The 27392-nt window shown below is 67.2% G+C and overlaps 1 protein-coding gene across 12 annotated transcripts in view; it reads left to right on the top strand.

Moving 5' to 3' along the window:
• The window catches only part of NHSL2 (NHS like 2), an 87673-nt gene extending 60495 nt beyond the window's left edge, over window positions 1-27178 (top strand). For 7 of the 12 annotated variants that reach the window (XM_075896593.2, XM_075896601.2, XM_075896600.2 and 4 more), the window contains 7 exons: window positions 10533-10688; window positions 12071-12207; window positions 13114-13309; window positions 15043-15174; window positions 16815-19025; window positions 19755-19887; window positions 21005-27178. In XM_075896593.2, coding sequence (XP_075752708.2) covers window positions 10533-10688; window positions 12071-12207; window positions 13114-13309; window positions 15043-15174; window positions 16815-19025; window positions 19755-19887; window positions 21005-21320 — 3281 coding nt within the window. In that variant the 3' untranslated portion in view covers window positions 21321-27178. Of the gene's footprint in view, window positions 1-238; window positions 413-10532; window positions 10689-12070; window positions 12208-13113; window positions 13310-15042; window positions 15175-16814; window positions 19026-19754; window positions 19888-21004 lie in introns of those variants that run through there. The other 5 variants (XM_075896594.2, XM_075896602.2, XM_089781688.1 and 2 more) reach the window with 4 other exon arrangements.
• Window positions 27179-27392: the final 214 nt, after the last annotated feature.

Raw genomic sequence — 27392 nt, 5'->3', positions numbered from 1 at the left:
CCAGCTTGCATCCCACTGGGCCAGTCAGCACCCCCTTCTCACGGCCACACCTACAGGGCGCGAGCCCGAGCGGCCGGCCGGGCAGGAGCTGCCGCTGGAGCCCTGTCCTGCCTCCGAGCGTGGGGTCAGCAGGGTGTGGCGTGGGGCTGAGCCTGTTTTGCGAACGCTGCATCTCTCAGATGCCTCCCTGCATCCTGTGCAGAGCCCCACTTCCCCCTTCTCCTTGCACAAGAAGGGCCGTGGCTCCGGGCTGCGGTTGGCACACATGACCAGAAGCTGTCAGTTGGGCCAGGCTACGGGTGGGGCTGGAGGCAGTCCACAGCCCTGCCATAGCTGCCGCGCTGGCTCTGGGCTCGCCCGGAGTGCCTAGGGCTCGTGGGAGCGGCGACTGAGAGTCCCCCGTGGCAGCCACGTAAGCGACCCGCCTGGCACACTCCCCCTGGGTGGGCGGGCGGTGCGCTGAGCACTGCAGCTGCCTTGCCGGTGTCTGGCTGTTGGAAGGTGCCGGGGTCCCCTGCAGGTGTGGGAGGCGGGTGCCCTGCCGGCGGGCAAGGAGCTGTATGGGCCAGGATGGGAGCAGGCGGCAGCTCTGGGCCGATGCAAGGCTCCTTTCTGGAACGCGGCTCTGTGCCTGGGCGCCGGGCAGTGCGGGTCCCGGCCCAGAGGCCAGTGTGGCTGATCTGGGTCGTCCGTGTGCCTGGCTGCAGAGAGCGCGGTGCGGAAGGGCCGGGCGTGGCCGGGCTGGGCATGTGCTGCCATGGGAGCCCCCTGCCTCCACCGGGCAGAGGCTGGTGTGCGTGGCTGGGCCGGCGACGGGTCAATGCGAGACGATCCTGCAGAGAGCAGGGAGCCAGCCTGGGCTGGGCGGTGCCCACGGGGAGGGGAGGCTAAGGCTTGGTCCCCAGGGCGGTATTTCACCACCGCAACCGCAGCCCTCCCCCGCCCCTCGGGCCAAGCTGCCACAGGGGCCAGAGCAGCGTCGGCAGGTGGGGTCGAACCTGGGACCACGGGGCGTCATGCAGGAGCCTCTCCGGCAGGAGCGACGAGCCAGAGGGCTGGCGGCCAAGGCTGCAGCGCAGACTCGTTCTCTGTGCGTCTCCGTGCCACTGGCTGGGACCATGCCCCCCCAGCAGGGGTGCGTGAGAGCAGGGCCGCAGACCAGCCCCCCTGGTTGTGTCCCATTTGCTACAGCCAGCCCAGCGCTCGGCTCCCGGAGGGCGGGGGGTTGTGGAACTGATGCAAAACAGTCCCGGCAGGCGCCGTTTCCCATGCCCCGAACCTCCAGGGGCGACTCGTGAGGACCCCGGGGGAGGGAGAAGGCGGAGCCGCCCCGAGGCCCCCAGGGAGGCTGGCTACAGGGATCTGCTTGCGCGGAGGGTATCAGAGGTGTGTGGCTAAACGCCGCCGGGCCCGGGGGCTGCTGGGGCGCTCGGTCACCAGTGGACGTGCACCCAGGTGTCTTCTAACGCTGCCCCTGCCCAGCCCCAGCCGCAGCGAGCCTCCGGGTCTCCTCCCCGGCCCAGACAGCGCGGGCCCCAGACGGAGCCCTACCCGCTGGCAGGGGCCACAGAAGGACAGTGCCTGCATTGCTGTGGGCACCAGCTCTGCCCCTGCGCTGGCAGGCTATGGGGCGCGTAGGGGTGAAGGGTCAGGGCTATAGGGCAGGTAGGGAATGCAAAGTTGGGTGCCGGGGGTGCAGATGGGGAGCGCAGGAGTGGGCACTGGGGACATGGGGAACACAGCGGAGGGCATAAGGGGAGCCCAGGCACTGGGGGGCAGGCGGGGAGCCTGGGAGCATGTGAGGGGCAGGTGAGGAACTCAGGGACAGGGAGGAGGGTGGGGAGCACAGGGGTGGGGAGCAGTTGGGGAGTATGCAGGGAGCAGGTGGGGGGCAGGCGGTGAGTGGGGGGGCAGGGAGCAGGCGGGGGCAGGGAGCAGGCGGGGAGTGGGGGGCAGTTATGAGGTTTGCCGACGGATGTGTCAGCAGGTCTGGTTGTGCCCGGGGGGATGTTCTCAGGCTACGCCCGGCCCCGGGAGAGGCTCTGCGGTGGCCCTGACAGTCACTGGAGCGGTCGCCCACGGAGGCTCTGCCGCCTTCCACCCACACAGCAGCCTCTGCCAGCGCAGCGCCAGGGATCTGCGGTCCTCGCGCGCTGCCGGAGCCAGCAGCCACCAGGCGGGGCAGGTCTCCATGCAGCCTGGGAGCCGCAGGGCCCGTGGTGAGCTGTGCAGAGCACGCCCCCCGCTGCCCCGGCCACACGCTCGTGCCACGAGATCCCGGTGGCCCCACTGCTCTGCAGGGCGGCCCGGCACCACTGCGGCAGGGGCACTAGTCGCCCGGGCGGGTCTGGTGCATGCGGCCCGCTGGGCAAGGGCGGCTCTGCTTCGTGTTTCCGCATGCCCGCGCGCACACATGTGCATGCACCCATGCATACGTGCACACGCGGACACGTGCGCCTCTCCCGGGGTTGACATGGAAACGAGTCAAATTATTTAAAGAATAAAAAGTGGTCGGCTAAGTGCCGTCGTCATGGGAACGTGGAACGTGGCAGTAGCGAGGTGCATGTTGCTTTTGGATCCCAAGTTTCATAACGGGCTCAGTGAAACGCCCGGGGCGGGGGGGGAGGGAAGGAGGGGGCAGAGGAAGGGACAGGGCTGCCTGCATGGTGCCCTGTGCTGGGGGGACACCCTCCCGCCCCGCTGTGGGGCCTGCGCCCCCAGGGAGCAGGGACAGAGCCCGGCTGGGGCACCTGCTTCTGGTAATGGTGGCCCCTGCTCCCCCTGACGTCAGCCCAGCCCCTCCTTGCCAGTGGAGGCTGGTGATGCCCAGCGCTCTGGGGCCACGGGGCAGGGCGCAGCCATGGGCATCGGCCTCAGGCCGAGACAGGCGGGCTCCGGCGCGGTGGGGCTCTGCGCTGGCATCTCCTTGCGGGGGGGCGTGTGGTGAAGACCTTGGGGTCTGTCCTGTTCCCCCAGGCCCCCCGAGGCCAGCCTGTGCAGGTGCATTGTGGGTCGAGACAGCGCCTTTGCCCCACGCAGAGCCGCAGGGCTGGGCGGGGGCAGGCCCTGCGGTTCCCAGGTGGCCTGGTGTGACCCTGTTTGCAGCTGTGACTGGCCGGGCGGGCGGGGCCTGGTGCTTCATGCCCCGGTGCCTGGCGCCTGTAAACAGGCTGGGTGTTTGTGAGGGCAGCCCCGGGCCGGGCTTCCTGCAGCAACAAAGCCGGGAGCCTCCTCGGGGTCAGAGCCCATGCGGAGCGGGCGGGAGCTAGGGGACTCGGCACCCTTGGGCCTGGCCGGGAAGGGGGGGACCCCAGATACACACGTCCGCCCCCCCGTCCAGGCTCAGGGCACGGGGAGACAGACTGGCCACAGAGTGTGGCTGTGGGCTAGGGGCTGGTGCAAGCCTTGGGGGTGTCTCCCTGGGGATCGGGGCAGGCAGCAGCCACCGCAGGCCTGAGCCGAGCTGGGGTGTAACGCAGGCAAGCGACTGGACCTGCCCTGGGGGCGCTGCCTGTGGGAGTGCCCAGGGCCCCCCGCAGGGCGGGCACAGAGATGGGACGTGTCGGGAGCCCCATTGGGGCGATGTGCTGGGCTGGGTCGGGCCAAGGCCCACGTTCGCAGAGGGGCTGGGAGCTGCAGCCCTGGCCCGGCGCCCTGCAGAGGAACCTGGCAGAGGGACCCAGGTGCATGCTGCTAGGATGGGGCTTCTGGCAGAGCGCCCCCAAGGTGGCAGGGGATGGGGCCACTTTCCAAGTGCCCTCTCCAGCCCCAGCCGCGCACGGGCGGGGCCAGAGTCCGGGGCAGCTCTGCTGGCTCTGACAGGAGAGCACCAAGGGGGAGCACCTGACACGCCCGTCCCACTGAGGGGGCGGCTGGCCCCCCCCTTTGGACTGGATCCAACCGACGGCCCCAAAGCTCCAGTAGGCCTCCAGCCCCCCCGCGGCCCCACTGACTTGCTTCAAACGTGGCTTGTTTTGTAGATCCCCCTGTGTGACAGGGAGCCCCCCGCCCTGCACCCCCGGGGCAGCAAGGCGTGACTCCGCCAGCCAGTAGAATGGGGAGGGGTAATTGCTTCTCGGAGATACAGCCCAGCGGAGGCGCCGTGTGGACACGGGAGTCAGGGCAGGCAGCCCTAGACCCCGTGGGGTAGGGCACACAGGTCCCTGAACCCCCCGCACCCGGCTTAGTCTCCTTCCTCCATGCTTCCCCACGCTCCTGCCCCCTCTGCACACACACCCCTTCCTTAGTTCACACCTCCTCCCTGGGCAGGTGAGAACCGGTTGGGCCATGGTCCAGTGACATGAGGGCCCCTAGTGCGCCCCCCCGCTGGGCTGTGCTTACAGACAGGGGCCAGCAGGGGTCACCCACAGCCCAAGCCTAGCGCCCAGTGACTGCCCAACGGGAGAGGGCAGTGCCCCTACTCCATTACACCCTGTGACCCGAGGCCTGGCGGGGGGGCGAGTCCGACGGGCTCGACAGATTAACGCCCGATCTCTCCTGCCGCCGGAGCCCCGGTCTAAGGCCCACGGGGAGCAGGGCTGGGGCGGCGCTCTCCCCTCGCTCGGGGCCGTGGGGATCGCACACCAAGCCGGGATTGCGGAGCACTGTGGGCCCTGCCGGTTCTTCCTGAGCCCCGCTGCACGGGGCCCCCGGGCCAGGGGGAGCAAAGCGAGCGAGCGAGGATCACCTGGGCTGGGCTGCTGAGTCAGAGGCAGAGCCAGTGACCTGGGCGCTCCCCCGCCCCCCCCAGGACTCGCACTCCCCCTCCCCCGTCATTCCTGTGCTAATCACACTGTCAGGAAACCATTCTCAGCAGGAAATCCGCTTCCCTTCTGCGCAGCCCCTTGTCTGCACAGAGCCCTGTGCATGGCCCCTGGGGTGAAGCCAGTCCCTGGAGCCGCGGCACAGCCCCTTGTCTGCACACAGAGCCCTGTGCATGGCCCCTGGGGTGAAGCCAGTCCCTGGAGCCGCGGCACAGCCCCTTGTCTGCACACAGAGCCCTGTGCATGGCCCCTGGGGTGAAGCCAGTCCCTGGAGCCGCGGCGCAGCCCCTTGGAACAGCCACGCCCACAGCCGGCGGGAGAGTGTCCCGCTGAACCCGCGGGGGGCGAACGGAGGCAGGAAGCAGCCGGCAGCCGTCCCTGTGGGCAGGGAGGGGTGTCCCGGGGGTCTCCGCTGCAGCCTGTCTGTGCATCGCCCTGCTCTGCTCGGCTCGGGGCAGCAGGGGGCAGGCTGGTGTTCGTGGCAAGCCCCAGTGCTGCCCTGAGCCAGTAGCGCCCCCCCCGCCCTGGCGCCCCCCGGTGGAATGTCTGGGCAGATGCCGCATGCTGATCCCGCTTCCCCACGTGGCCCACAAGCAGTTGGGAGATGAAGCGGCCCACGGGGCTCCGGGCCACGGGCACTTGGTGCTAGCCTGAGTGTGCTGGAGCAGCAATGCTGAGCTGAGTCCCGCCCGCCAGTGGCGGCGTGTCCCCTGAGCTCTCAACCGCTCCTCTGCCCAGCTGCTTCCAGCGCAGCTCCCGGCCGGGCGCCTCTCCGGCAGGCAGCGTGTGCCCTACCCCTCCCTGCGCAGAGCGGGCCCAGATGGCGACGGAGGCAGAGCGCCGGGGACTTGCCCTCGGTCTCTCAGACGGCCTAGAGACACAGACAGACCTCCTGAGTCCCAGCCCTGTGCCCCAATCCTGACCATCCTTCCAGGCCTGTCCCAGCCACACTGAGCAGCGGGGATGGCCCTGGCTCCCCATGGCCTCATCTGGCCGGACGGGCCCTGGCTCCGTGGCTCTGGCCGGCGGGAGGGGCCCTGGCTCCGTGGCTCTGGCCGGCGGGATGGGCCCTGGCCCCGTGGCTCTGGCCGGACAGGCCCTGGCCCCGTGGCTCTGGCCGGCGGGAGGGGCCCTGGCTCCGTGGCTCTGGCCGGCGGGAGGGGCCCTGGCTCCGTGGCTCTGGCCGGCGGGAGGGGCCCTGGCTCCGTGGCTCTGGCCGGCAGGAGGGCCCCTGGCTCCGTGGCTCTGGCCGGCAGGAGGGCCCCTGGCTCCGTGGCTCTGGCCGGCGGGATGGGCCCTGGCCCCGTGGCTCTGGCCGGCGGGATGGGCCCTGGCCCCGTGGCTCTGGCCGGCGGGAGGGGCCCTGGCTCTGTGGCTCTGGCCGGCGGGATGGGCCCTGGCTCCGTGGCTCTGGCCGGACAGGCCCTGGCTCTGGCCGGCGGGAGGGGCCCTGGCTATGTGGCTCTGGCCGGCGGGAGGGGCCCTGGCTCCGTGGCTCTGGCTGGCGGGAGGGGCCCTGGCTCTGAGGCTCTGGCCGGACAGGCCCTGGCTCCGTGGCTCTGGCCTGCAGGAGGGGCCCTGGCTCTGTGGCTCTGGCCGGCAGGAGGGGCCCTGGCTCCGTGGCTCTGGCCGGCGGGAGGGGCCCTGGCTCTGTGGCTCTGGTCGGCGGGAGGGGCCCTGGCTCCGTGGCTCTGGCCAGCGGGACGGGCCCTGGCTCCGTGGCTCTGGCCGGCGGGACGGGCCCTGGCTCCGTGGCTCTGGCCGGCGGGATGGACCCTGGCTCCGTGGCTCTGGCCGGCGGGACGGGCCCTGGCTCCGTGGCTCTGGCTGGCGGGAGGGGCCCTGGCTCCGTGGCTCTGGCCGGCGGGACGGGCCCTGGCTCCGTGGCTCTGGCCGGCGGGACGGGCCCTGGCTCCGTGGCTCTGGCTGGCGGGACGGACCCTGGCTCCGTGGCTCTGGCCGGCGGGACGGGCCCTGGCTCCGTGGCTCTGGCCGGCGGGACGGGCCCTGGCTCCGTGGCTCTGGCCGGTGGGATGGGCCCTGGCTCCGTGGCTCTGGCCGGCGGGATGGGCCCTGGCTCCGTGGCTCTGGCTGGCGGGACGGGCCCTGGCTCCGTGGCTCTGGCCGGTGGGATGGGCCCTGGCTCCGTGGCTCTGGCCGGCGGGATGGGCCCTGGCTCCGTGGCTCTGGCCGGCGGGACGGGCCCTGGCTCCGTGGCTCTGGCTGGCGGGACGGGCCCTGGCTCCGTGGCTCTGGCCGGTGGGATGGGCCCTGGCTCCGTGGCTCTGGCCGGTGGGATGGGCCCTGGCTCCGTGGCTCTGGCCGGCAGGAGGGAAGCGATGGGGCCTGCATGCTGGCCGAGTGGGAAGGCCCAAGCTGGGTGGCCAGCAGCATCGCCGCCGCTCGAGAGGATGGGCTGAGCCCCGTCCAGACCAGGGACTTTCCCAGCCGGGCGAATGGGCGGAGCGCTCAGCGGGCGGGGGAGCTAAGAGCAAAGGCGCAGGGTGGAAAGAGGGGAGACAGGCACAGCCGGCTTGTTAAAATCCATGGCTGAACCAGCTGAGGAAGGGGCGAGAGGGCCAAAGCGGAGGGGGAGGGGCACTCCAAAACGTCGATCTGGGGCAGGGCGGCAGCCGACGGGGGTTCTGCGTTAGCCCTGGCCTAGGCGCTGCGGAGGGACTGATGGCAGAACAGCCGCTTAAGGGCAGCTTAGGTACAAGCAGCCACGGTCTGACCATTGCTCGTGTGCGAGCAGAATGAAATCCAGGCCAGCAGGAGCCGTAGTTGCTGTTTTAATGGCAGCAGTTTTACCAAAGATGGAAACAGCTTTGAGCCGCATCAGCTGGGAGAGAGACTGTCCCGAGACACAGCGAAGTTAGGACCTGCAGAGCAGCGCTTAGGGCAGCGATGAGACAGACAAGGGCCATTCCTGGGGACTCAGGCCCGGGACCCTTTGAATTGCCCTCTGGGCAGCTCTGAGGGCTGCCGGGGGCGCTGCCCTTCCAGCGATGCAGAAGGCTGGCTGCCCCATCCCTCCCAGGAGCGTGGAGCTGCCCCCATCTTGCCCCGGGGCCACAGAGGCCGTCAGCGCCTGGGCTGGGAGCTGAAGCTGGACACATTCACACTGGAAATACACGAGAGGAGGGAACCACTGGAACAATTTGCCAATTGGATTCTCCGTCCCCGACCGTTTTCAATCCCGGCTCTGCTTGGGGGCAGGACTGTGGCCTGTGCTGGGCGGGAGGAGACGAGCTCCTCAGGTCTGGGAAACGTGTTCCGAGTGTCCCCGCGAAATACAAGCTGCAGCAGGTTGTTTAGCGTAAGTCGTCGGTACGCGTTTCAAAGCCCCGCTCGAGGTGAAGTGGTCTGCAGCACCGCCCCCACCGGCACAGAGGGGAAAGGAGCCCCGGCCAGACGCGCTAGGAACGAAGAAGGCAGGTGGTTGTAAGAAGCCATGAATCCAGTGTCTCTGTCAGCCGATGGTTTTTAGGGCCCACTTCGAATCAGGCTCCCCAGCTTGTCTTTGGAAGGTGTTGTGCAGGGTCCCTCGGGGAGACAGTCCGGCGAGTGCCACCCGGACTGTAGTGAAACGGGCTGGCCCACGGTGTTGGTGGTTTTGTCTCGTATCATTTTCCTGTGCCACTTCCCTGGAGAACCACCGTGATTGTCTGAGTTCTCCCGCACAGTTGTTTGGCCTGGGCTGTTCAGTGGCGGGGATGAGGCCGCGCGCACACCGAGACAGGCGCGGGTAGGGCCAGGGCGGCTCCAGAAGTGTCTTGTGAGGAATGCCCAGCAGAGCTGCGGCCGTGGCTTTTTATCGGTGGTTCTGACATTTGAGCCGTGAGTCCTGCTCTGGGGGGCCTGGCTTCTCATGCGAGGTTGAGGGGTTGTGCGACGGTCAGGAGGGGGGTTCCGGAAAGATTCCTGTCCGGATGGAGTCCCTGTCGAGTGCGAGTTGTAATTGTTTAACGAGTCTTCCTTTGGCTTCCAGGGGGGAGTGATAGGTGACGACTAGGGGCATGTGGCCAAAGGGGCGTCTCTTGGGCATGTGGCTGGCCCATTCCATGATGCAGCCTTCTCTGGTGAAGGCGATTTTAGTGTGCTAAGGTGTCTATCCAGGACTTTCTCCTCCGAGTCCAAGCATATTCTGTGGTATCCGAGTGCCTCTCTGCAGCTAGCCGATTTCTTGGTGTGTTTGGGGTGGTAACTGGGTCTGTGGGGTAGGGGTGGTGATCTGTGGGTTTCCTGTAAATGGCTGACTGTCAGGCGCCCTGGTTGAAGCTGACTCGTGTCCAAGAAGCTGAGCGATGGTGAGCGTTTCAAGGGCGCATGGTGGTTGTTGAAATTGTGGTGGAATCTTAGGAGGGAGCTGAGCTGCTCTGTCCAGAGCAGACAACATCAGCAGTGTATTTCAGGGTGGTCCGTGGGGAGCGTGACCTATTGGGGAGCCGTGCTAGGACTGCTCCACAACTGTTCCCATGGTTTGGACAAAGGGTTTGTGGTTGAGTGTACAGTCGTTGTGAGTGAGGCTGAAACGGATGAGCCCAGAGAGGTGTTTGGGCTGGTACCCGTGTGGTGTTCATTGTCTTGTAGGTGTTTGAGGCGGGCGTGGGGAGGGAGGTGTTCTGAGGAGGGTGGTTAACGTTGCAGAGTTTCGGAGGAAGTCAGTTGTGTCTGATGGAAGCCGGCCCGTTGTGTGGCGAGTGGGTTGAGGCTGGTCCCAGGAGTTCTGATGCGCCATGGTCAGGTTTGATGGGCCTGCCAGGGGTTCCTGGTCTGCAGAAGGCCCCTCGGGTGGGTTCATGGGGACGGGTTGTTGAGTTTCTCTTGGAGTTGCCTGGGGGAGGATTTGATGCACTCCTTTGTCAGAGGGGGAGTCATGTTAGTCCTGGAGCCCCTTAGAGACTAACAAACAGATGTACTTGGGCCTAAGCTTTGGTGGGTAAATTCCGTGGTGCCCTGTGGCGTGGGGTCTGAGTTCTCCCCGGCGGGTGGTGGTGGAGAGTTACTGGTTGGCCTGTGAGGTGCCCCTTTGTCCGAGAGGTTGGTCGCTGTGGGGGTGAATTTCAGAGCCGGGGGAACTGGCGGGTTAGCTGTTGTGGCCGCAGTTTGGCCTGCTGCTGTGTGGCGCCATCGTGTGGCGTCAGGGTGAGAGCGGGCAGGAAAACCCAGCGCAGGCTGAGATGCCAGAAGGCAAAGTGGGCGAGTGGAGGCGACCGGGGCAGGGGGAGGGGAAGAGGGGCTGTGCTTTCCTCCCCGGGCTGGTTGCTAGCGAGAGGCCGTAAGCGCTTTGTGCGTGACGGCCGGTGCCTGGCTGGTGTGACTGCCTCACGTGCTGTGCGGTTCTTTTCTGTTGACAGAGGCCCAGGCTCCCTGTGGAAGGGGGCCAGTGAATAATAACCAAAGCCAGGACAGCCCACACTCCCCATGCTATAGCGGGGAAACTGAGGCACCCAGTGAGCGGTGGGTGCCTCCTGGCTCGTAGGCTGGTACCCAGTGCCAGGCCGTGCTGCTAGAGGCCTGTTGGTGCGCCGGGAGAGTGGAACCAAGGCCCGTGTCTCAGCTGAATCATCCATTCATCACGTGAACTTGCGCAGGTCCCAGTCCCTCTGTGCCTCAGTTTCCCTTCCGAACAACAGTGACACCGGGCTCCCCTTGCCCTGGACAAAGGGGCAGTGCACGTCGGGGCTGGGGCGCTGGGCTGGGGAGGGAGGGATGAGAGTGTTTGGGACCGTTTCTCACCCCTCCCCTCCCTTCCTCTCCTCTCAGCAGCCACCTCGAACTTGGACTTGGAGAGCAGGAAAACGCCCCGCTCCAAGCTGCCATGGCAGCAGCCCATGAACATCTTCCTGGCGGCGGGCAGGCCGCCCTGCGTGGAGGAGCTGCACCAGGAGGCCCAGCTCAATCTCCAGAGCTTGCTGCAAGGTACGGCCGGGGCAGGGCCCCCAGCAGGAACCTGCCTCCCGGGGGGGCGGGAGGGGGGGGCTGTTTCCACTGCTCCTGCACGTGGGGCAGCAGGGAGCAGACTGACCCATTGTACAAAAGAGAGGAGGGGGGAGCAGACTGGCCCACTGAGCACGGGGGGAGCAGAGCTGCCCTCGTAAGATCGGAGTCATGGGCGCTGAGTCCTATGGGCCTGTTGTCCCCAGGCACCAGGAATATCCGGGCCCAGAGTCCCACTCCAGAGAAGTTCAGAGCCGGGTCTCTTCCCCAGCCCTGCATGTCCCATCACCCCCCCCCTCCCCGTGCGTCCTGCCCCCCACAAGTGATTCAAAATGGCCCGGGGCTCCCGCCACAGGGCTGGACCGGCTGCACGTGGCTGCCAGCACGTCCCGGGGGCCGTGTCTCTGGGCCAGGCACCCCCACCGCCAGTGGGAGCTGCAGGGGCGGGGCTTGTGGGCAGCAGCACATGAAGACCCCCCCAGCCCCTGCCAGAGGAGGGTGCCCCAGATACGCGTTGCACTCCCCCCACACGCCTAAGCTCCCTCCCAGAGCCTGCCCCTCACCCCTTCTTGAACCCAGCCCAGAGCCTGCACCCAGCACCCAAGCTCCCTCCCAGAGCCTGCCCCTCACCCCTTCTTGCACCCAGCCCAGAGCCTGCACCCAGCACCCAAGCTCCCTCCCAGAGCCTGCCCCTCACCCCTTCTTGCACCCAGCCCAGAGCCTGCACCCAGCACCCAAGCTCCCTCCTGAAGTCTGCACCCTCCCCCACCCAAACTCCCTCCCTGAGACTTAGGCGGGGGGGGGGGGGTGGATCGTGGGGGGACAGGCGGTGGGTGTTCTGGGCGCTACCAAAATGTCTGCAAAGCTGCTGCCCTTGATTGGAGTCAGCTGCTCCCTTCTCCCCCTCTATCTCCCACCCCTCCCCGGCCCAGCGAGAGCTGCTCCCTCCAGGGCAGGTGTCTGGTTCGTCTGCCTGCTACAGCATGTGGGTCAGTAGCTGAGGGGGGCACGTGGGGCCAGAAGCCATGTCCAGGGGTCTGCACTGCCCCGTGCGGCTGCTCGTGGCCAGCATGAGGCTGCCGCGCCGGGCGACCCTCGGGGGCTGCCGCCTGCGCCCGGTTCCCACGCGCGTCGCTGCAGGCCCCCGTCCAGCGCCGGGCCAGGCCCCATCCCACCCAGCTCCCGCCCCAGCGGTGACAACAGGCGTCCCGCACAGGCAGTGAGCAGGGGCTGCCAGCAGGCTGGGCAGTGCTGTGTGCCACGCTCCAGAGCGGCTGGGAGCCCTCCGGGGGCGCCAGGGCCACGAGTGGGGCCCAGGGGGTGTGCTGTCGGCCCCCCAGCTATGGAAACGCCTTGTGTTTCAGAGGAGTATGAGGAGCAGTACACTGAGGCCAGGGTCACTGGTCAGACCTTCCGCTACGGCAGCCCCCTGCCCCCGGACGCGCCCCCCGAGCCGTCTCCCAGGCCCCTGCCTGCCAAGCGCCTGGAGTTCGTGTTCATGGTGAGTCTGTCCGGGGGGAACCCCAGGCCCAACAGCTGCCTGCAGCCATGGGCTCCGGGACAGGGATATCGCTGCCTGCGGCGCCAGAGAGGTTACTGCAGAGCTGTAGGTGGGGGGCTGCGGGTCAAGAGTGAGGGGCACCTGCAGAGTGGGGGGAAGGGCAGAGGGCTGGCTGGGTTAGGGGGGAGGGCAGAGGGCCGGGCTGGTTAAGGGGGGAAGGGTAGAGGGCTGGGCTGGGTTGGGGGGGAGGGCAGAGGGCCGGGCTGGTTAAGGGGGGGAGGGCAGAGGGCCGGGCTGGTTAAGGGGGGAAGGGCAGAGGGCTGGGCTGGGTTGGGGGGGAGGGCAGAGGGCCGGGCTGGTTAAGGGGGGGAGGGCAGAGGGCTGGGCTGGTTAAGGGGGGGAGGGCAGAGGGCCGGGCTGGTTAAGGGGGGGAGGGCAGAGGGCCGGCTGGGTTGGGGGGGAGGGCAGAGGGCCGGGCTGGTTAAGGGGGGAAGGGCAGAGGGCCGGGCTGGTTAAGGGGGGAAGGGCAGAGGGCCGGGCTGGTTAAGGGGGGGAGGGCAGAGGGCTGGGCTGGGCTGGCTTATGGGGGGAGGGCAGAGGGCCGAGCTGGGTTGGGGGGGAGGGCAGAGGGCTGGGCTGGGCTGGGTTAGGGGGGGAGGGCAGAGGGCCGAGCTGGGTTGGGGGGGAGGGCAGAGGGCTGGGCTGGGCTGGGTTAGGGGGGGAGGGCAGAGGGCCGAGCTGGGTTGGGGGGGAGGGCAGAGGGCCGGGCTGGTTAAGGGGGGAAGGGCAGGGGGCTGTGGGTTGGGGGTGAGGGGCACCGGCAGAGCCGGGGGAAGGGCAGCAGGCCGTGCTTAGCGCCCCGCCAGGACACTAGCGTGTGGCTCCGTTTCCGTGGTTCCCTGGCAGCCCACGGCCCGGCGCGTCAGTGAGGATGAGGCCACCACACTGGGTGTGAGGCCCCCCGAGCCCTTCCTGAGCCTGCCCACCACCCCCGACAAGCAGCCGGCCTGGACCCGAGCCTTCCCTCTGCCCACCGTGGAGGAGAAGAGGTGGCACCAGTCCTGCTCCATCCAAGCCAACGTTGTTCCCATCAATGTCTCTGGTAGGACTGTGCCCCGCCACGCGTGGGGCGAGGGGTCCGCCCTCTCCTGTGGGCGCCCAGCCGTGGCACTGGAGTCCTGCGGCCTGTGCGGGCGGCTGGGGGCACCGCTGAGCCTCCGCCAGGGAACGCACAAACGTCATGTCAGACCAAAATGTAGCGGGGTGGGGAGGCGGGGCCTGGCACAAGGAGGCGGGGCCAAGCGGCAGCGATGCTGTTGGCCCACACGTGCCGTGCGTGCAGAGGCCGGGATCACGGTGAGTAGCCAGGCCGAGGGGCAGTTTGCAGGGCAGCATTTCTGTTCTTTGTTCTCGCCCGTGTGTTTTCCCATCGTCACATCACCCTCCATTTCTGCCCTGCCAGCCACCTCATGCAGCTGTCCCAGTCTCGTCTGCGTCATCTAACGAGCATCCCCAGGCTAACAGTCGGTGCTCCGTTGTCACCTTGGTTCTCCCAGCACGGGGGGGCACCCGGCCGTCGGCGCGAGGGACTCGTGCGTTCGACGGGTGGGGGCTGCAAGCCCTGGGTGCGGGCAGCAGCTCGGCTCAGCCTGGGCTCCGGCAGTGCCAAACTCCCCGGCTGCTGGAGACCAGGGATGGAGTCTGGATGGAGCCCAGAGGAGCCTGCTCAGCCCCGTCTCCCCGCTTCTCACGCTGCCTTTCGCGGAAGGCCTGGGGCCAGGCCCCCAGCCGGCCCAGTGGGGTTGTGGGGACCCTGCCGAGCGTGTCTCTGAGCCCACCTGCCCAGCACCGCGGTCCCCAAGCAGGGGGGTCGGGCTTCCGATGCATCATGTCTCCATCCGTGCGGCTCCATTGTCTCCATGTGTCCCGGCTGGCTCGCCCCGCAGCATGAGTGGGGCAGCCCCCCGGAGTCATTCACTCACCCATCGCTCCATCTCTCGCCTCAGGCCCACGTCTCCCTGCGAACCAGCCCCTCGCCCTGGGCGCCACCTGCTCCTCGCCTCCAGCCCTCAGCTGCCCGGGCGGGCGGGGAGGGGGGATGGGGCTGCATGCAGGGGTCACCTGTCTCTCTGGTGCTGCCGTTGCCAGCCCTTTGCAGCCACAGCCCCCCCGGCAGTGCTGCGTGGCCACGCCTGCTGCCATCCCCTGCCCACGGGAGCCTGCCAGGGCCACCAGGGGTGGCTCCAAGGGCTGGCCTGCCTGCTTGCTGCCCCTTTGTTCAGCCATCGGCTCACGCTGAGAGGAGGGGAAAGACCAACCCCGGGCCCTGCCCCATGGGACACGGCCTGGGTTCTAGCCCTGCCGCTTGTAGCCGGGTGCCTGGCCCTCGGCGCCTGCCTGGGGTCTCCAGGCGCCTCTCCCTCGGCCACACGGCTCCTCCAAAGAATGCCCAGGACCAGCGGCTGCAGAGCAGCGTGGCGGCGAGCACAGGGCACGTGGGGGACCCGAAAGGGTTCGTTGCTCGTGACCCATCCCAAGTGCACGCCTAACCCCCTGGACTGCTGTGCTGGTGCTTGTGGTTTCCTGCCCAACCCCACCCACGAGCCTGGGCACCCTTCCTTTGCACCGCAGCTGCCCGCATGCACCTGCAGAGCCCCCGCACTCCCGCCGGGAGCTGGCGCCGCAAGGGGGAAGGCAGGGCAGCCGCGGATGTGGGCAGGAGGACGTGGCCCGAGCCCGTGGGCCGGGCGTGTAGGGAGGCACGAGGAGCCGGCGTGCCACGTTCACCGTGCCCCCGGCTCGCCACCACCTACAGTGTGTTTGTTTTGGCTACAGGGCAGCACTTTGCTAGGCACGTGAGTGCGCGGCACTCCTTGTTTAACACGGAGACCGCGGTGAACCCCAAGTCCACGCTGCGCCGGAGACGGACCATTATCGGATTCCCTAACCTCGCGCTGCGAGACCAAGGTGACAACGGCGGCTAGAGAGGCTCGGGATGGCCAGTGTCCCCAGGGCGGGCTAGGAGCTGCCCGTTGGACTCCCGGGCCTGAGGGGAGCAGTCTGGGGCACCACGCAGAGCCTGAGGGCGCTGGTCCGCCAGGCGCCAGAACCCCTCGTCCAGGGGCCTGCTCGCTGTTGCCCTCGGCTGCCCCGCCCAGGAGAGGTTCCAGGGGAACAGGGCCGGCTGGCCTCTCATGAAGGGGCCTGGAGTCGCAGCTCCAGGGCCTGGCTGCAGAGCGCTGAGGCCGGCAGAGGTGGCTGGGCAGCTCCTCCCAAAGCGGACCCCTGGCCCCGGGGTCTCCCCCGGGGGAAGGGGCGGTGCTGTTGCCGGGAAGCCGGCGCTCGCTCCGGGTGGAAGCGCTCTCCCTGACGAGCCGTGAGGCGGTTTGTGCTTCCTTCACGCCGCGCTCGGGAGGGAAAACGACGGGCGAGTTCTCTGACGGCTCAGCAGCTTCCTTCCCCACAGAGTCCCACCGCGCAGCCCGGCAGCCCGAGGGAACTGGGGCATCTCTGGGGCCTGGGCACAGACACTTCCCTCTCGGCTGGGCTGTGGGTGGCCGGGTGGGGGTGGGGGTGGGGGGACCACTGCAGCTCAAAAGGGGGGGGCCTGGGCCCCACCGTCCGGAGAGCCTGAGGGAGCCGCTCACTGAGCCGTGGGCTGCAGCCGATCGGGAGTGGAGGGTGACGGAGGCTCCTGTCTCCTCAGCTTGCCACTAGCCATGGGACGGGAAGCTGCCGGGGTCTCCAGCCCTGTTCTGCTCCCACACCCCGCAGGGTACTGCCCCTTGCACCGGGCTCTGGGGGGGCCAGGCCAGGCCCTGCCCTGCTCTGAGGAGACAGCAGGATCGCCACGGCCCAGAGCAGAGCACTGCAGCTGGGGCTGGCGTCTGCCATCCCAGGCCCTTCCCAGCGAGGGCCGAGGGAGGTTCGCTCTCCCCTGCCCCTCTGCGCCCAGGGGCCTCCGCTCCAGAGGTGCCTGGTCTCCAGCTCCGGTCTGGATTTGGCCAGACCCTCACGAGACGTCAGCCCAGCCGGATCTTTGCAGCCCAGTGCCTGGCAAAGGCAGGGCACCGCTCCAGGCCAGCTAAGCTCAGAGAATCCCACCCCAGAGCCAGATCCTCCCCCGGGGACCCCTCCCTGCAGGGCCCTTCCCCAAAGCTGCTGCATCCCGAGGGGCTGCCTGGACCGCAGGGGATAGGGCCGTTCCTACGGAGATGCCGGCCTTCCGCACTGGCTCGCTGCAGCTGCCCCGGCAGGGCCAGGGTCTCTGGCCCACCGGGAGGTGACTTGTGTGGGGCCGGGGGCGGTGTTCCTCTACCCAGCCCCCAGCCTGCTCCATGGACCCAGGGCCGATGCCGCAGACAGCACAGCCCACCTGGCATTGTGCGGGGGCCCCCTCTGCTCAGGGCAGGCCCGTCCGAGGCCAGGAGGAGCTCAGCGCCACGCTGACGCCCCGTGGCGGGTCCCAGGGGCCGTGGCGAGGCCTGGTGCGGTGTGGGGGCGGGGGGCCTGGTCCCGGGGCTCTCCGGGCGGGGTGAGTCCTGGGGCCGGCCCTGCGCTAGCGGCTCGCACGGAGCACTGACCCGTCCTCGTGTCTGTCCCTGCAGGCAGCAGCAACGGCCCCGCCTTCACGCCGCACGCCACCATCGTGGAGTCCGTCTCCTGCAGCTTCGAGGCTGTGAATGGGAGGGGCGCGCCCCGGCAGCCCTGCGCCCCGCGGCCCCCGACGGCGCCGCTGAGAAAGACGTTCAGCGACCTGGGGGGGAGCCTGCAGGCGCGCTGCGGCCAGCCTCCCGCCAGGATGGAGGGCACCGCCGGGACCTGCAACGGCCCAAAGGGCCCCACCTTCTCCCCGCCCTGGAACACGGCTTCCTTCACCTGCCTGAGCCCGGACGACGAGGCCGCGGCGTGCCCCTCGCCCGGCGGCGCCCCGGGCTCTCCGGCCACGGGCTCGCCCGAGCGCTGCGACGGCCCGGCCTCCTTCTTCATCGCCGCAGACGAGCAGCCGGAAAGCAACGGGCCCTGCGTGGCGCCAGAGTCCCCGCTGCCCGCTCCCGGCCCCCCCACGCCCGAGGGGAGAGAGGCCAAGGTGCCCATCCTCACCGGCGGCCCGGAGGGAGCCGCGCCCTCCCGGCTGGAGCTGGAGGGCCGGGCCGGCCTGTTCCGCGAGCGGTCGCTGTCTGTGCCCACGGACTCCGGCTCGCTCTGCTCCGTGGACATGGCCTATCCCGAGAACAGGAGGGGCAGCGGGTCCTACGCCCTGAGCTACCCCAGCGCCAGCTCCGAGGGCAGCACCAGCACGGACAACCTCTCCCTGGGGGTGGAGCAGGAGGCCCAGCGGCGCCACCGCGCCAAGAGCATCTCCCTGAAGAAGGCGAAGAAGAAGCCATCTCCCCCCATGCGCAGCGTCTCGCTGATTAAAGACGGGCAGGGGGCCGGGGCGGAGCCTGGCCTGGCGCTGCCCAAGGAGCAGCGGCCCCAGAGCCTTTGCCTCCCCTTAGAGCCTCAGAGCCGGGGCGTGGTGCCCACAGACAGCCAGGGGGGCCCGCCTGCCAGGGACCCGCAGAGCGGGCATTTCCCCCAGCACTGGTGCCTCCCGGACTGGAAGGCCAACGATCCCTACCGGTCCCTGTCCGGCTCCAGCACCGCCACGGGCACCACCGTGATCGACTGCGCAAAGACCCGGGGCAGCTCCGAGTCCCTCCCCTCGCCCTCCGTCTCCAGGGCCACCACCCCCTCCCAGCTCTCCACCGAGGCGGAGCTAAAGACCTCCTCCCCCAGGCGGCCCGCGGGCCTCATGTCCCCCTCCAGCGGCTACTCCAGCCAGTCTGAGACCCCCACGCCCACCATCCCCACCTCGGCCATCCTCGGGCACTCCCCCCTGCAGCCCATCCGGGTGCGGCCGCTGGTGCCGGAGCGGAAGTCCTCCCTGCCCCCTCCGTCGCCCATGGAAAAGAGCCCCAAGGCCCGGCTCTCCTTCGACCTGCCCCTCACGCCGCCCATGCACCTGGACCTGTCTGGCCTGAAGATGGCACTCAAGGGGAAGGGGAAGGCCAAGGTGAGCCGGCACCACTCAGACTCCACCTTCGGGACCAAGCTGGGCCCCAAGACCAGCCCGATCCAGCCCGTCATGCCGGTGGTGACCCAGTCGGACCTGCGCTCCGTGCGCCTGCGCTCCATCAGCCGGTCGGAGCCCGAGGACGAGCCGGACTGCGCCGACGAGCCGGCCGAGCTGCCGGGGAGGAAGGCCAAGCCGCCTGTGGCGGAGAAGCCGCCGCTGGCCAAGCGGCCCCCGAACATCATGGCCAAGGCCCTGCCTCTGCAGGAGGAGTCGCCCCTGGGGTCGCCCACCTCCCCGCCCCCGCCGCACGGCACCGCTGCCCCGGACATCTACATGGTCATCCAGAAACCCAAGCTGAAGAGGAGCCCCGAGGCCAGGAGTCCCGGGGAGCCCCCCTCTCCACTGACACCCTCCCAGGGCTGCCCGGAGAGCTTCTTCTCGGGCCTGCGGAGACTGTCCCAGAGCAGCCTGGAGGAGGAGCCCAGAGCCCCCCGCGGGCCCGAGGGGGAGAGGAGGAAAGCCAAAGTCCCGCCCCCCGTCCCCAAGAAGCCCAGTGTGTTGTACCTGCCGGTCCCCCCGTCCCCACCCCACCTGGGAGCCTGCCCGGGCGATGCCCGGCTGACGCCCAGCCCCATCATCACCCTGCAGGAAGACACCAGCTTCTGGGACCCCGATGCCGATGACCTGCTGTCACCCGAGGCCGCCGGGAACAACTCGAGCCCCCCAGCCACCGCCACGCCCGGGGAGACTCCGGCAGGTCAGTGTCGCTGCCACGTGCAGCTAGCCGGGCCCCTGCCTGGCCCACGCAGCTTCTCACGGCATGGCAAGCCCCCCGCCCCCGTGCACACAGTGTCCGTGTTATCCCCAGCGCTCCTCCCACGCCCCTGCACAGCCATCGCTCCCCCCCCCCGCCACCGGCCCTGAAAAGCAGCCACCTCTGGGGCACAGCGTGGCAGCTGCTGCCCAGCCAGGCCCGATAGCCAGAGGAAGGTGTCTGCGAGGGCGGCAGCTGCCCCAAAGGCGCTCCTGGCACTGGCCTGCTGGCCGCCTCTCCCTGGCAGGCTGTGGGGCTGAGGGCAAGGGGAGTTACCAGACGACCGGCCCTGCTGTGCCAGGCACTGCACGGAGACAGCATCGCACACAGGCCTCGCGCTCCAGTAGCCCGGGCCGGCGCAGGACGGGAGACAGGGGCATTCCCAGAGGGTGACGCGCTCAGCCGAGCTGGCGGGCGGTTGCCCCCTGCAATGCCAGGCCTGAGACCTCCCTGGCCAGCGCTAACCCGCGGCGTGGCTTGGAAGCAGGGCTCTGCACCCGTCGTGCCTCAGGGGCTGTGCGGCTGGTGGGTTCCCCAGTGGGGCCGGGCGCACGTACGGATACGGACCCCCTCAGCCTGACCCCCCCATCTCCTGGGACAGTGCCCCCAACGCCCCCCCCCAACTCTGCCCCCGTCCTGCGGCCTGCTCAGGGCTCCTCTTCCTCCGGCCAGGGAGCCCCGTGGAGCCCGGCGCCGAGGAGAGGAGCTACGTCCGTGAGAAGACCGCCGAGTCGATAGCGGAAGAGGACGACGAGGTGTTCGTGACGACCCGCACGACGGAGGATCTATTCACCGTCATCCACAGGTACCAGCCCACGCCGGGCATGCAAGCCCCGCCCCTCCGCCAGCCGCCGGCCCTGCGCCCAGTAACTGGGGCTGGGCCCCACAGAGCCAGGGACTGAGGCCGGCCTGATGGGCCCCGGCTCTGAGGATAAACAAGGTCCCACTGTCTCCAGGGCTGCTGGCCCAGTGCTTGCCCCTAGCACTGAGGGCCCTGAGCAGACCGGGGCCGGGGCCATAGCGTGCCTGTGCCAGCAGCCTGCCTCCAGGCTTCTGCAGCCAGTCCCAGCCGCACGGGTGGTGCTGGCCCGTTGCTCGCTGAGAGGCCTGGGCGGGTGTCTCTCCCGGCCACAGTGCTGACTCTGGGAACCGCACCAGCCCGGGGCGCCCGCCTGCCTGTGCTGGCTGGTGCAGCAGCCCCTTGTGGCCAGGCCCAGCTCCACCGCGCCAGGCAGCCGTGGCTTGTCCTGGGACCCAGAGCGCTCGGGGTGGGGGGGGACTCTGGAGGCTGGTTTGAGTGCACCCACCCCCATGGAAGCTCAGGACACTGCCACCTGCGGTTGCGCTGGCCTCTCTGAAGGGAAGGGGGAGGGGTTCGGCGCCCAGACATCCCTTCCCATCCCCAGTGGCATCGCTTGCCCCCTTGCTGGCCAAACACGAGAGGGGCCAGGTGCCTGGGGGTTAACTCCCCTCCCTCTCGTCAGCTCGGGGCCGCGTAGGAGCCTTCCCTGCCTCCGCTCGCCTCACTGCAGGGCCGGGGACCAGCGCTGCCCGGCCGGAGTCCTCGCTGCCCCCAGAGGCCTTGGCAGGCCCTGGGGGGCCAGATTCGGCCCTGAGGCCGCTCCACTGGCTTAGGGGGTGAATTCGGCCTGGCCTGGGTGGTTTTATGCCATGGAGCTCGGAGCAGTAACTGGGCTCTGCGCCCCCCAGCGCTGGCTGCCGTGGACGCGCCGTCTCCGAGTCGGCAGGCGGGCTCGGCCCCGGGGCTGGGTGGGCCAAACCGCGGTCCCCAGCAGGATGCAGGAAGTGGGAACCTTAGAGGAGCCGTGTGCTGGGGATTGTGGGAACGGCCCTTTGGGAGCGCCCCGTCCCCGGAGCCGGCACCCCCGCGGCCCGCCAACCGCCGGCGTTTCTGTCTCTAGGTCCAAGCGGAAGCTGCTGGGCTGGAAGGAGCCCGGAGACGCCTTTGGCAGCAGGCAGAACGCTCAGTCCCCGGGGAAGAGCCCAGCGGGGCTCCCGGCCAGCGAGGCCCCCCCAGCGGGCGGCGGCCCCAGCAGACCCTCCAGTCGCACCGAAGACTTCAAGGCCCTGCTGCAGAAGAAAGGCGGCAAGGTCAGCCCGGGGACACGCCCCTCGGCCGCGGAGCTGCTCAAGAGCACGAACCCGCTGGCTCGGCGAGTCATCATGGAGTTTGCCCCGGAGCTGGACAACGCCAGCGGCGCCAGAACCCAGCCCTGAGCTCGAGCGCAGCGTGGCCGGCGCGGGGCGGGGGCTGCCGGGGCCGCTCCTCCCAGACTGGCGCTGGGAGCCCGTCCTGGCCTGCGGGGGCTTGGCCCCTCGTTTCCTTGCTTTACTGGCGATTGCGACTCGTTTCTGTGTCCCCTGGGGAGCCGGCCGAAGGTGAATGTCTTAGCCCGGCGCAGTCGGCCCCGGCGTCGTTTCCAGTGGCCAGAGCAGGCGGATGGAAATCGTCACGAACGTGGCCATCAGCAGAGGACGGAGGGTTTCCCCTTGGCTCCCCCACCAGCCCGGCGCCTGCCTTCCCAGGGTCTCCCGACCTGTGCTGCCTTCGCTCCTGCGCTCTAGGATCTACAGCCGGACGCTAGCTCAACCTGCGCGTGGCCCGTGGCCACGCTGCGGCGGCTCGGTCGCTCCGGCGCGTGGCACTGGGAACGGCCTGGCTCTGGCAAAGGGTTGATGAGGTCTTTTCTCTTTCCTTGGGCCTGTAAGCTGAGCTCCCGGGCAGCCCCGTGCGGCGTGGAGCCGCACAGCTGGAAATTCCCAGCGCGGAGGAGGCCAGGCCGGCCAGCGCGGTTCGCTCTGGGAGAACCGAGATGTCTGCCCCACTGCTCAGCCAAAGCCACCCCCAGGTCCCCCGGCCGGGCCCTAAGATGCTTCTGAGAGCTTCCACCGGGACTGTCACCTCGATTCCCGTTGCCAGCCCAGAGAACGGGGCCCCTCCTCCGCCAGATGGGAGGAGCACTGACTCCGGCGGGGAGCAAGCCCCGCGGAGGCCCTGGACCGGTCTGGGCTCTCTGTAGGAGCCAGGCCTAGAACAGCAAGGGCCCAGCCGACCCGTGGTGTAACCTGGCCACCCATCCAGGGCGCAGGAGAGGGGCCGCCAAGGAACCGTGCCGCTGAAGAGCCAGAGGGCCGAGTTCACTCGCGGCGCTTGGCGAGTCGCGGGCCCACCGCGTGGTGTCTCCTGCCCACTCTGCCCTCGTAGGAGGGCCTGGCCTCGGCCTCCCCAGCTCTGCTCGTGGCTCGTTGCTCCAGCCCCCCGCAGACAGTCAAGAGGCAGGGAGGGACCCGTGGCATGGTGCCCAGCCCCTGGGTGCTGCCCAAACCGTCCCATGCGGCCTTGCGGGCCGACACTCCTCCGCGGGGAGGCGGGCGTGAGCCGCGTCTCGGGGGTGGCTGTGGCTTATTCTCCCTCCCGAAAAGCGACCGCGAGGAAGCCGTGTTCGTCGGCTCTTGGGAAAAGCAAAAAAGCAGCCGTGCAGCACTTGGAAGACGAACAAGCTGGTTTCTTGGGGGGGAGCTTTCATGGGGCAGAAAGTGGGTCTTGTTAGTCTTTAAAGTGCTACACGGCTGCTTTTTGTTGTTGTTTCTCCTTCCTGAGACGCTCATTGATCTGTTCTGACCTCGGCCGTCTCCCTCTGGACACCGGCCACTCTCCCCGGGCTCCGGTGTGCCCCTCGGGCACAGGCGGGCTGCTGTTGGCTGGTTGCGCCTGGCACGGGAGCGTGGTGTGTGCGCTGCTGAGCCGTCCTGCTCCTTGCACACATGTCGCACGTGCACAACAGGGGTGTCTGCTGTTGTGCACCTGCCTGGCAGCAGCCCCAGCCCCTTTGAATGCAGTGACAATCAGGAACGAGCCTGGACCCACTCCAGCCCCAGCCCCCCATGTCCCAGGCAGTGCCCTGTGCCCACTGCTCCTGCACTGGCCTGCCCCCTGCTGGGCAGCTTTGGATTAGCCACTCACTGGGATTTCCGAGGTGGGGGGTTTGCTCTGACCCATCCCTGGCTTTACAGTAAGCTCCCTCCCCCCCGAGCCCACTCCTGCTCTGGACCCGGGTCAACCACACTAACCCCAGCAGGCTTCCCTGGCCCAGTTGCTGGGAACGCCCGTCAGGGTCCCCACCCCGCATGGCACGGGAGCTCCCGGCACGCAGCCCCGGGCACCTGGCTCTTAATACATTTTAAAAGCAGAGGGCAGCGTCTGGGAGGGGCGCGCGCGCACCAGGAATCAGCTGATTCCCAGCTGGTGCCGGTCCCCCGCTACACCTCTGCCTCCCCCAGGCCCTCTGGAGACAGTGCTGGGGGGAAGCGGCTTTGAAGCCAGGATGCACTGAGCTCTCTGAGTTGCCCTGTGACTGCGCAGGCCCGGCGGGAGGAGCGGGAAACGGGGGGGAAAGGCGTCCGGGCCTTCCTGGCTGAGCCAGGGGCATTTCTCATGGGGCAGCACAGCCTGCCTGGGGATTTCGCGGCTGCTGTGTGTGAGAAGCCGAGCTGTCAGGCGGGGCTGCGGGTGCCCAGGGGGTGGGTTGTGGGCACTTAGCAATTGCCGGGCCCGGATACAGCGTCCCAGTGATTGTAACACCGAAGTTTAGTCAGGCTGGAAAATTGTGGGAGTCCTTTCAGTCAACCAATCAGGGAGCCAAAGCAAGGCCATGTGACTTCAGTCCTGCCTGGTCTCTCACACCAGGGCGAGCGGAGCCGGAGAGCGACTGCCGGTTTCAGCATCGTCACAAGCAACAACCCGCCCGAGAATGGGCTGCAGAGGGGCTCGCAGGGGCGGTGGCTGGCTCCATTCCCACGAGGAGGGCCGTGCGCCGCAGCCCCTCGGGGAGTGACATTCGCGTCGATGTGTCTCACGTCCGTGCCCGGCAGCTGCACCAGCGCGGGGGCGACAGGAGGCTGACCTACGGGCTCGTTACAGCCGTACTAATCAGCAGACCGTGGCTGGGGCACACGGGGCAGTTGGCTGATGCCGAACGGATGAACAATAATTTGACACTTCATGGAGGGCTTGCTAAACTGGACTTTGCTTCCTTCTTTCTCTAAATACCAGGCTGCGTGTGACCCCTTGCACATGGGGAACGGAGTCATTGCAGAGAGCAAGCGCCTGCCCCCAGCTCCCCGCCTCCACAACCGGCTGGGGCAAAACAGTCCGCCTGCGTGCCCGGCCCTGCGCAACGGGATGGTACGAGGAGGCCTTTGCAGAGACCAGTGAGGCAAGGGCCTGATCCTGTCACACCCGAGGGCGCTGGGGTTTGTGGGGCTGTGCTGCCGCCAGCGGGTGAGGGTTTGGCAGCCAGTCCCGGTGGCACATGGATTTCCCACAGGTGGGGATTTGTCTAGGGATCACCGGGTGACGGCCACATGCGGTAGTGCCAGTCGTCTGGTTTAAAAGCTTCAGGTGTCTGACTAGAGCAGGAACGATGCCATGTGACACCAGTGAGCTGCCGCGCCCCACGAATCACAGCAAACAGCTCACCAGCTGGAAATCTTTGGTGCAAGCCAATCAGCAAATCTTTGTGAACGCCAGAACCACGTGACGAACGAAACCCAGGAACCACTCGTGAACTGGAAAAAGGGCTAAATTCACCATGGCTCATTCGATCAACGCCCCCGATCTGGCCATTCTCACGAGTTCTCAGGCAGCTCATCCGTCGGACGGGCAGGGGAGAGCGCGGATGTGCCATGGGGCGTGTACCACGGACGCTCTGCAGCCAACGGGGTGACAGCTTTATGGTGGCCCTCAGTCCACGAATAACATGAAGCGAAAAGCCCGCTCTGCTGGGAGACTTCGTGTCAGAGGGGTTTCCTGGCTCACCAGTTACCTTCTGCTTGCTGTACAGGATCGTGAGCAGAGGGTCGGGGCTCCCCGTCGCCCAGGAAAGCACCAGGCTCTCTTGTGTTTACACCTCTGCCTTTATCCCAGGGGAAGCGGTACTGGCTCCTTTTCACCACGATGGCGTGGTTTTTGGCTGTCAAGGAGGCTCAGCTCTTCACACTGCCAGTTCTGTTCTCTTTAATTACACGTTACTCCTTCGTTGTCATGGATTTGCAGAATTTAAGCCTGTAATTAACATCCAGGCTGAGAAACTCAGGAAAAATAGATCATAAAAATTTCAGAGCTTCGCTGTTGTTTCTTCTGCATCTGCCACCGGGAGTCTTCAAGCTGCTGTCTCCACAGGGCATCAGGTGCCACTGAGGCAGGGGATTCTCCCGGCTGCACGGCAGCCTCTGTCTCCCATCACAGCCCCCTGTCTGGAGGTCAGATCCCACATGCGCATGGAGATGCATTCAGGGCCTGGAAGGACTTTCCCGTCTCTGTGCCCCGTGGGTCTGACACGGAACATGACTCACAACGTTGCTTACGTCACCCGAAGCGAGGCGAGCCGGTCGCTGTGCTCCGAGGAACGAGCGCACCTGCCTCCAGCGTGCCAGCTGTGAGCACAGCCGTGTGGGGAATGCAGGCAGGGTCCTTGGCATGGAGCAGGCAGCTGAGGCACTCAGGGCAGGGGCTTTTGCTGCTCCCAGGGTTGCTGGCTTAGTGACCTGGTCCCCATCTGTATTGGCTGGGGCCAAGCCTCCCAATGTGGCCCAGCCACGGATCTGTGCCTAAGAGCTCACACGGCACCTGTTGGATTTGCCAGGTGGCGCCTCCAGGGCCATTGCTCTCCATTTCAGTTCCAGTCCGCTGTCCTGACCTGTGGCATTGGGCAGAGTTTTGGTAGCAGCTCAGCATCCCCGAGAGCCCCCATCTGCCCACAGTTAAAGCCCCGATTTTAGGTTGATTTTGCCCAGACAGGGCCTCCAAAGCAGTGTGTGGCCTAGGAGCACAGGTGAGTCGGCAACCCCGATTTCTCTTGGAACGGCTCCCTGTGGGGGAGTGTTCCCATAGCCCTCTGCCGCCAGCGCCCCCTCACGTGGCCTGTGGAACAAATAAATGATCCCTTCCCCCAGTAACATGCTGTTGACCAATTAGAATGTAGTCTGAGGTCCTATGATATTCCTGCTCCGGCCCAGTGGCTGGATTCGTGGCTGCAAAAACCAACCTGGCCTGGGTTCCAGCCCTTGAACAGTTTGTGCAAAGTTGTTGTAGGAAGAGCTTCATAGATTCCTCAGCGTTTCCACCAATGTTTATTCCACAAGTGGCATTAGGCCAGAAACATTAAGCCTTAGTAGAAGCAACATGTCTTTAGGGAAGTGTTGCATATTGCAGGGTAAAAGCTGCATGCTCAATACACAAAGAACATGTTTTAGCTGCATAAAGAGATGCTACTGCTGGAATTTATGGCCGAGAAAAATGCCAATAACCATGTACAGTATTGCACACGATTGCTCAGGAAAAAGATGCTACCCACAGCAGTTAGCAATGGCTTTGTGTGGCATGACAGAGGGGTGGTTTTTAGCACTTGGATTGTAAACCTCCTGCGGGAAAGGGACTTTGCAAAGTGTTTTTAAGGAAAATAGCTGCTTCTGAAAAAGAAACTTCCCTTGATTCTCTTCCCTTTCAAAAAATCACTTTAAAAAAAAAAGTTTGAATCTCCAAATCCCAGCCTTAAAAACCCGTGGGTGAAATCCTGGCTCTCGTGAAGTCACGGGGAGGTCTGCCCTAGACTTCAGTGAGGCCAGGGTGTCCCCCTCTTAATGCTTTAACAGAGAATGCGGCTCTTGCTTTTGCCAAGTTCAACTTCTGCACCTAAGCTGGAACAGATCCTGTGCCGACCTGGAGCGCTGCAGGGAACGAGTCGGGTCGCTAGGGAGGGGCTTCCTCCTGCGCTGCCCAGCTGTACGTAGACAAAATTCTCGGACTGGTTCTGTCCAGCAAAGACTGAGGCAAGCCCTGTCGAGATCCAGGACTCGCGAGTCCTCCGTGGGCCAGCCAGGGGCGAGATGAACGAATGTGAACTACTTCTGTGTGTTATGCAAACACCCCTCTCCCTGCGTAAGTGGCCTCTTTTGCTATGTCAGCCCTGCCCCTGTACAGCCCTTGGAGGTGGCGAAAGCGACGGTTTTTATATTTCTGAATGTTGTACTTTTTAACTCTTGCAAGCTTGGTAAACTCCAATAACTGTCCAACCCACCTGCTGTGCGTGTGCTGTTCTTCTCCGCAGCCTGGGCCTGCCCCCGAGGGCCGGGCGGGGGGAGGGGCAGAGTAGAAATACTAAAACTGTTAGTTCCTAGGCCTGTCTGATCGGGTGCCCCGGGCCAGGGCTCTGCAAGGGGTGGGATGGCAGGTCTAGGGTGCACTCGGCTAGCTCACCGCGCTTTCCAGTGCACCCCATACTAGCCCCA

Source organism: Pelodiscus sinensis, chromosome 13 (assembly GCF_052426305.1).
Source record: "Pelodiscus sinensis isolate ZL-2025 chromosome 13, ASM5242630v1, whole genome shotgun sequence".
NCBI classification, from domain to species: Eukaryota; Metazoa; Chordata; order Testudines; family Trionychidae; genus Pelodiscus; species Pelodiscus sinensis.
The sequence above is the reverse complement of the archived record's forward strand: the minus strand, read 5'-3'. Positions and strand labels throughout refer to the sequence as shown.